At 42.8% G+C, this 9,692-nt stretch overlaps 1 protein-coding gene across 1 annotated transcript in view; it reads right to left on the bottom strand.

Annotated features, from left to right (window-relative positions):
• The window catches only part of fasn (fatty acid synthase), an 88,042-nt gene that overhangs the window by 7,462 nt on the left and 70,888 nt on the right, over window positions 1-9,692 (bottom strand). Inside the window, exon 39 of the mRNA XM_061967060.2 lies at window positions 1,843-2,054. Coding sequence (XP_061823044.1) covers window positions 1,843-2,054 — 212 coding nt within the window. The remainder of the gene's footprint in view (window positions 1-1,842; window positions 2,055-9,692) is intronic.

Genomic DNA, 9,692 nt, shown 5'->3' with positions numbered 1-9,692 from the left:
GGTTTTATCCGATCCGCCAGATGAGTTTGCCAAGTATAAAAATGACCTGAAATTTTTTAATGAAAGAAACTGCTGTTTTAAATGTGTCCACTGGATGTCGCAAAATCAATTCTTTGTATTCCCTTTAGAGAGGGCGGAGCTATAAGCCCTGTTAAGATACAGGCAACAGTCAATGTTTGGACACTACGTACTTACGCAGCTTATTAGTTATAGTATACAACATGTGGACTGTTACGTTCATGCTTTGATTGTCAAAGATGTTATTGGTAATGTAACCTGTGACATTTCTACACCCCAAAAAATGCTTTTGATAATCCATACATTTCGTGTTGTACTTATGACTGTGGGGACACATTTTCTTGGCGCACAAATATGCTGAAATAATATGGATCCTCTTCTAACTTCATGTGTGATTAATGAAACAAGTCCAAACTCAAAAGTTTTGTTGTAGATCAGTTTAGGCAAATTTGTAAATAACATTAAAAATATCCTGTAATTTGATTTTGATTTTATTATTCATTTCGTCTTTCGATGGAATAAAAATTAACACCAATGGGAGAATTTTAAAACTTAAATCCACCAATCATTATGATGAACATTCATCACATCATTTATTCAGAAAGTATGAATAACGACAAATGAAAATAGAATACTTTTAACTGCAACATGTAAATGTAAAAAAAAAAAACATTATGATTTGTCCATTTTCAGAATGTGCTTGGGATATTTTTAAACAAAGAAAACAATCTGACTTTGTCTTTATTCTTAAGTTATTATGCCATGATTTTATTAGTCCGGCCCACTTGGGAAAAGATTTTCCTCTATGTGGCCCCTGAGCTGAAATGAGTTTGACACCCGCGCTCTAAATCCTGTGATTGGATATGGAGGGGTTGACCACCAAGAAGACAAATTAATTTGTCTTCCGGGATTTTATCTACTAAAACACTTAATTCTAAGGCACGAACAGCACGCAGACGTAAACATTTTTTTAAAAGAAATGACTACTGTTACAATATACTGTATGATGCTAATATGATTTTTTTTCCAGTTACAAAATATATTTAGGTACCCCATCTTTAATAGGGGATTGACTTATTATTACCAACATGGAATAGTTGACAGTTTGTGTTCCAATCTCAGGTTTTGAGCAAAAGTTGGTCTTTAACTGAACTGAATTGTATAGATATCACATGACCCTACAAGTTTCATGACTTTGATACTTCATCATCAGCAATATAAACGCTACATTTCCACACAGAAATTGACGGTCTTATGCTTTTATTCTTGTGATTGCCTGTTTGTCTCTTCCCCGGGCGTAACAACAAGCCACGCTTGAACAGCAGCTGCAGCAGGAAGACGCCAGATAGTTCACTTCTCATTCACGATTCCTTCTCACTCCTGTGTGTATTTTGGTTCCATCTGCATTTCTCTGCATGATTCCTTACGTACAGTCACAGATAGTGGCTGCTGTCTGTACAGCGTTTTTTGATAGTCACGTCTCGTTACCTATTCCTCCAACCCCTTTCTGGTAGGTATGGTTGAGAATGTTATGCGCCGTTTTCCTGCCTTCACAAAGTGATTTAGTTTTACATTCCCACCCCCACTTTGTCCACCAGTGCTTACGAACGTTGCCAATGCAATAGAAGTCGTTTTTTGTCTGCGCATTTGCATTCAAAACCAACCTCCCAGCCACCGAACCTCACAGGCACAAAAAACTGCGGTTGGATTGAATTGTTTTCCAGAGTGAATCTGACAAATATTTCAAATCAGTGAATGTTCTTAGTTTGTTTGATGTTAATCTTGAACATGGTGTGGATTTCTCAGTCTACTTGCATCACTAACCTGCGTATAGGCTGCCACATAAGAGTGTGATCCATCAAACAGAAAAAGATGCTCCACAGGCCGTTTCTGGTTCTGCAGCTGAGAGCACATTTCAAACGCCACGCAGGCACCAAACGAGTAGCCAGCAATTCGATACAGCCCGTCTGGCTGAACTTGTCTGATGCAGTCCACGTAGTACGCCGCCAGAGACTGTATGCTGTCCAAAGGAGCAGCTGGAAAAGGAAGGGAGGAACATTATGAATATTTTTTTAATTATACCAATACAGCAATTAATTCACATGGCAGATTGTCAAAATGAGCAAGATAGGGTTATTTAACTGAATTGTTCTGGATGGCCACATTTCCATAAAGCTAAAGAGTGGACTTCTTTCACGATTATTTTCAGTTTGAGAACCAACATCTTTCACGATTATTTTCAGTTTGAGAACCAACGTCCTCTGCAGCAGACATTTGGTTTGGTCCATTTTGTAACAATTCTGAATTTCCGGAAATAATTTGCCCTGATATGCAAAACACAAACACTGTATTAGATTACACTGACTCTCAGGAGGTTAACATTCTAATTCAAGGATCTGCCATACCTTAAGAGATTTACTTTACCGACATAAGTTGCTAGTCATAAATTAAAATACAAGCGATATGCCAAGATCCTCTAAACAAAAGGTGCGCTTTGTCGTTTTTAAATTCCTACTGCAGAAAAGCTAGTCAAAAACAGGTTTGACTGTATGTCTGTCTATATATATATATCTATATATATATATATATATATATATATATATATATATATATATATATATATATATATATACACATACACACACCCACATATATGTGTGTGTATATATATATATAATATATATATATATATATATATATATACACACACACACACACACACACACACACACACACACAAACACACACACACATACTGTATATACATAAATATGTACATGTACACACACACACACACACACATATATATATATATATATCCATCCATCCATCCATCTTCTTCCGCTTATCCGAGGTCGGGTCGCGGGGGCAGCAGCCTAAGCAAGGAAGCCCAGACTTCCCTCTCCCCAGCCACTTCGTCCAGCTTTTCCTGTGGGACCCCGAGGCGTTCCCAGGCCAGCCGGGAGATATAGTCTTTCCAACGTGTCCTGGGTCTTCCCCGCGGCCTCCTACCGGTCGGACGTGCCCTAAACACCTCCCTAGGGAGGCGTTCGGGTGGCATCCTGACCAGATGCCCGAACCACCTCATCTGGCTCCTCTCGATGTGGAGGAGCAGCGGCTTTACTTTGAGCTCCCCCCGGATGGCAGAGCTTCTCACCCTATCTCTAAGGGAGAGCCCCGCCACCCGGCGGAGGAAACTCATTTCGGCCGCTTGTACCCGTGATCTTGTCCTTTCGGTCATAACCCAAAGCTCATGACCATAGGTGAGGATGGGAACGTAGATCGACTGGTAAATTGAGAGCTTTGCCTTCCGGCTCAGCTCCTTCTTCACCACAACGGATCGATACAGCGTCCGCATTACTGAAGACGCCGCACCGATCCGCCTGTCGATCTCACGATCCACTCTTCCCTCACTCGTGAACAAGACTCCGAGGTACTTGAACTCCTCCACTTGGGGCAAGATCTCCTCCCCAACCCGGAGATGGCACTCCACCCTTTTCCGGGCGAGAACCATGGACTCGGACTTGGAGGTGCTGATTCTCATCCCAGTCGCTTCACACTCGGCTGCGAACCGATCCAGTGAGAGCTGAAGATCCTGGCCAGATGAAGCCATCAGGACCACATCATCTGCAAAAAGCAGAGACCTAATCCTGCAGCCACCAAACCAGATCCCCTCAACGCCTTGACTGCACCTAGAAATTCTGTCCATAAAAGTTATGAACAGAATCGGTGACAAAGGGCAGCCTTGGCGGAGTCCAACCCTCACTGGAAACGTGTCCGACTTACTGCCGGCAATGCGGACCAAACTCTGGCACTGAGCATACAGGGAGCGGACTGCCACAATCAGACAGTCCAATACCCCATACTCTCTGAGCACTCCCCACAGGACTTCCCGAGGGACACGGTCGAATGCCTTCTCCAAGTCCACAAAACACATGTAGACTGGTTGGGCAAACTCCCATGCACCCTCAAGGACCCTGCCGAGAGTATAGAGCTGGTCCACAGTTCCACGACCAGGACGAAAACCACACTGTTCCTCCTGAATCCGAGGTTCGACTATCCGGCGTAGCCTCCTCTCCAGTACACCTGAATAGACCTTACCGGGAAGGCTGAGGAGTGTGATCCCACGATAGTTAGAGCACACCCTCCGGTTCCCCTTCTTAAAGAGAGGAACCACCACCCCGGTCTGCCAATCCAGAGGTACCGCCCCCGATGTCCACGCGATGCTGCAGAGTCTTGTCAACCAAGACAGCCCCACAGCATCCAGAGCCTTAAGGAACTCCGGGCGGATCTCATCTACCCCTGGGGCCTTGCCACCGAGGAGCTTTTTAACTACCTCAGCAACCTCATCCCCAGAAATAGGAGAGCCCACCACAGACTCCCCAGGCACTGCTTCCTCATAAGAAGACGTGTTGGTGGGATTGAGGAGGTCTTCGAAGTATTCCCTCCACCGATCCACAACATCCGCAGTCGAGGTCAGCAGAGCACCATCCCCACCATACACGGTGTTGACACTGCACTGCTTCCCCTTCCTGAGGCGGCGGATGGTGGTCCAGAATTGCTTCGAAGCCGTCCGGAAGTCGTTTTCCATGGCTTCCCCGAACTCCTCCCATGTCCGAGTTTTTGCCTCTGCGACCGCTGAAGCCGCAGACCGCTTGGCCTGTCGGTACCTGTCCGCTGCCTCAGGAGTCCTATGAGCCAAAAGAACCCGATAGGACTCCTTCTTCAGCTTGACGGCATCCCTCACCGCCGGTGTCCACCAACGGGTTCTAGGATTACCGCCACGACAAGCACCAACTACCTTGCGGCCACAGCTCCAATCAGCCGCCTCGACAATAGAGGCGCGAAACATGGTCCATTCGGACTCAATGTCCAGCACCTCCCTCGTGACATGTTCAAAGTTCTTCCGGAGGTGGGAATTGAAACTCTCTCTGACAGGAGACTCTGCCAGACGTTCCCAGCAAACCCTCACAATGCGTTTGGGCCTGCCAGGTCTGTCCGGCACCCTCCCCCACCATCGCAGCCAACTCACCACCAGGTGGTGATCGGTAGAAAGCTCCGCCCCTCTCTTCACCCGAGTGTCTAAAACATGAGGCCGCAAATCCGATGACACAACTACAAAGTCGATCATGGAACTGCGGCCTAGGGTGTCCTGGTGCCAAGTGCACATATGGACACCCTTATGTTTGAACATGGTGTTCGTTATGGACAATCTGTGACGGGCACAAAAGTCCAATAACAAAACACCGCTCGGGTTCAGATCCGGGCAGCCATTCTTCCCAATCACGCCTCTCCAGGTTTCACTGTCGTTGCCAACATGAGCATTGAAGTCCCCCAGTAGCACGAGGGAATCGCCCGGGAGAGCAGTCTCAAGTACTCCCTCGAGTGAATCCAAAAAGGGTGGGTACTCTGAGCTGCGGCTTGGCGCGTAAGCGCAAACCACAGTCAGGACCCGTTCCCCCACCCAAAGGCGGAGGGAAGCTACCCTCTCGTCCACCGGGTTGAACTCCAACGTACAGGCTCTGAGCCGGGGGGAAACAAGAATTGCCACCCCAGCCCGTCGCCTCTCACTGCCGGCAACGCCAGAGTGGAAGAGAGTCAAGCCCCTCTCGAGAGAACTGGTTCCAGAGCCCTTGCTGTGCGTCGAAGTGAGTCCGACTATATCTAGCCGGAACTTCTCCACTTCGCGCACTAGCTCAGGCTCCTTCCCCCCCAGCAAGGTGACGTTCCACGTCCCAAGAGCTAACTTCTGTAGCCGAGGATCGGACCGCCAAGTGCCCTGCCTTCGGCTGCCGCCCAGCTCACATCGCACCCGACCTCTATGACCCCTGCTATGGGTGGTGAGCCCATTGGAAGGGGGACCCACGTTGCCTCTTCGGGCTGTGCCCGGCCGGGCCCCATGGGGACAGGCCCGGCCACCAGGTGCTCGCCATCGTGCCCCACCTCCGGGCCTGGCTCCAGAGGGGGGCCCCGGTGACCCGCGTCCGGGCGAGGGAAATCTGGGTCCTTGTTTTTTATTATTCATGGAGGTCTTCGAGCCGCTCTTTGTCTGATCCCTCACCTAGGACCAGTTTGTCTTGGGAGACCCTACCAGGGGGCATAAAGCCCCCGGACAACATAGCTCCTAGGATCATTGGGACACGCAAACTCCTCTACCACGTTAAGGTGGCAGCTCAGAGAGGAGTATATATATATATATATATATATATATATATATATATATATACATATATATATAACATATATATATATATATAACATATGAATGTTGTCTGTCTATCTGTGTTGGCCCTGCGATGAGGTGGCGACTTGTCCAGGGTGTACCCCGCCTTCCGCCCGATTGTAGCTGAGATAGGCTCCAGCGCCCCCCGCGACCCCAAAGGGAATAAGCGGTAGAAAATGGATGGATGGATATATATATATATATATATATATATATATATATATATATGTATATATACACACATTATTACATTTATATATACATATACACACAGTACAGGCCAAAGGTTTGGACACACCTCATTCAATGGGTTTTCGTTATTTTCATGACTATTTACATTGTAGATTGTCACTGAAGGCATCAAAACTATGAATGAACACATGTGGAGTTATGTACTTAACAAAAAAAGGTGAAATAATTGAAAACATGTCTAATATTCTAGTTTCCCTAAAAATAGCCACCCTTTGCTCTGATTACTGTTTTGCACACTCGTGGCATTCTCTCGATGAGCTTTAAGAGATAGTCACCTGAAATGGTTTTCACTTCACAGGTGTCATAGTTTTGATGCCTTTAGTGACAATGTAAATAGTCATAAAAATAAAGAAAACGCATTGAAATGAGAAGGTGTGTCCAAACTTTTGGCATGTACTGTATATACGATGAAGTGGTGACTTGTCTAGGGTGTACCCCGCCTTCTGCCAGAGTGCACCTGGGATAGGCTCCAGGACCCCCCGCGATGTGTGTGTGTGTGTGTGTATATATATATATATATATATATATATATATATATATATATAGAGTAGCCATATATATAGAGTAGCCATATGTTGTATCAGATCCACAACCAACCCATTCATAACTTTCCAACCGGACATCAACCGATCCATACTATATATAGATCAGTCCAGAGGCTTGCCAAACGATGCATTCATATCTCTAAAGTTAAAATTGGTTATTGGTTTGTACCGATGAATTTTTACACCCCTAGTGTGTGTGTGTGTGTGTGTGTGTGTGTGTATATATATATATATATATATATATATATATATATATATATATATATATATATACACACACATATATATATATATATATATATACACACACACACACACACACACACACACACACACTAGGGGTGTAAAAATTCATCGGTACAAACCAATAACCAATTTTAACTTTAGAGATATGAATGCATCGTTTGGCAAGCCTCTGGACTGATCTATATATAGTATGGATCGGTTGATGTCCGGTTGGAAAGTTATGAATGGGTTGGTTGTGGATCTGATACAACATATGGCTACTCTAATCCTGCGAGACTTCTGTGATGACATAATACGAGAATACCATGAAATATAAACCAATCAAAAGCAATGTCTTTATTATTCACACACACCTCAGCGCAGTGTTGTCATCTTGGCAACTTTCTCGCTGAATCTAAAATCTTTCCAACTTCTCTTAGTGACTTTCTTTCTTAAAAGCGACAAATCTAGCAATTATTTTTGCATGTTTGGTGACATGAAAGTACATAACACTCTAATGTCCTCAATATACAAGCGGTGCCCTGTCTACGGAATGTCTGCTCTTAAACAACTTGTACTGAAAACACATTTTGTTGTACTTTTAAGTGCAATGACAATGAAGTCCATTCCATTCTCGGCAGAGGAGAGAGGAGACCCACACCCACTCTGTGCAAAGTTGCCGCTGTTTCTGCCTTGGTTGAGATGTATGCTTCAAATAAAAACAAACTTTTGGTTCATGTTAATGAGCCAGTCAATAAGTTTGGTTTGTTCGTGAATATCTCCACCTGTTAGTCTTTTGTAGTAGAAATAAAAATACAACTAAACTAAGAATCAACAGAGGAAAATACATGTACAGTTCTAATCATAATTTGCATTTATCAACTCACACATATTTTCTTTTCTTTTATGGATTACAATGCCTTGAAGTTGATCGTTCTACTACTTGCTAATAATACAGGAACGGCCTGTTTTGTATTTGTCTGTTTAAAAAATAAACACATGACATTGTTCTGACATGATACATTTAATTTTCTTTTCACCATGCAAAGCTTACTACATCTGCATCGAATCGTAATGTTTTAAAAAGTATTGTCAGCAAATCGTATCGTAACCCATGTATCGCGATTCATATCGGATCGCCATTTAAGGTAGACACACACATATACATACACACATTCATACAGTCAAACCTGTCTATAGTGACCACTCAAGGGAAACAAAGAAAGTGACCTCTATAAACAGGGGACCACTATATGCAGGTTGGCCGCCATTTTTTATTTCCCTACACGTTGACCTTTAAACAAATATGTGTACATGTAAGTGTGCATGTATCCAGAATTGTAGTAAACCCTTTTTCTAAAATACAGTTTTGCAAGCTTTCTAAACATGAACAATGCTATTGAATTTGAGCCGGCTCATTGTTGCTCACGTGAATAGGATGCTGTTTTGCATTCATGCCAGACTTTTGGGGATTAGTAAACTCCGCAAAGCTTAGGGGAGCTTCCATGAGACTTGCTGAGTCTCGGTGCGGCTGCATGGTCTGGCTACGTGCGACCCCCCCGGTTGGGATCCCGTTGTGGCCACCGCAAAACCCGTTTAAGAAATGTTATTTCGCGGACCGTGGTATGGCAAATGTTTATATTGGTGGCTGCTATAAAACGAATACTTTGGGATGCAAAATGACAACAGGTGGCCACTATAGACAAGTTATATAACACTACTTTGTTTTGCGGGGGTAATTTTTGTGACTGCCACGGGCATAGGCTGCTAACACAGGTTTGACTGTATGTATGTATGTGTATATATATATATATATATATATATATATATATATATATATATATATATATATATACATACATATGTGTATTAGGGTTGTACGGTGTACCTGTATTAGTATAGTATAGTACTGCGATACTAATGAATCATATTCGGCACTATACCGCCTCTGAAATGTACCGGTCCCCTTTATTTAGAAAAGTACCAAAAAGTATCAAAATAATTTTGGTACCAGTACCAAAATATTGGTATTGGGACAACACTAGTGTGTGTGTATATATATACAATATATATATATATACACAGTATACTATATATATATATATATATATATATATATATATATATATATATATATATATATATATACATATATGTGTATACATACATATTTATGTGTGTGTGTATACATACATATATATATATATATATATATATATATATATATATATATATATATATATATATATACATATATATATATATATATATATATATATATATATATATATATATATACAGTATATATATTTATACATACACACATATATACATATATATTCTTTTTTTTATTCAGCACTTACATTTCTGGCTCAACTTCAGGTCTGTTGATATTGCTTTATGCCCTTTTGTCAACACTAAACACAACT

The sequence above is a fragment of the Nerophis lumbriciformis genome, linkage group LG11, assembly GCF_033978685.3.
Source record: "Nerophis lumbriciformis linkage group LG11, RoL_Nlum_v2.1, whole genome shotgun sequence".
Taxonomy (NCBI): domain Eukaryota; kingdom Metazoa; phylum Chordata; class Actinopteri; order Syngnathiformes; family Syngnathidae; genus Nerophis; species Nerophis lumbriciformis.
This window is presented reverse-complemented; position numbering and strand designations above follow the sequence as displayed.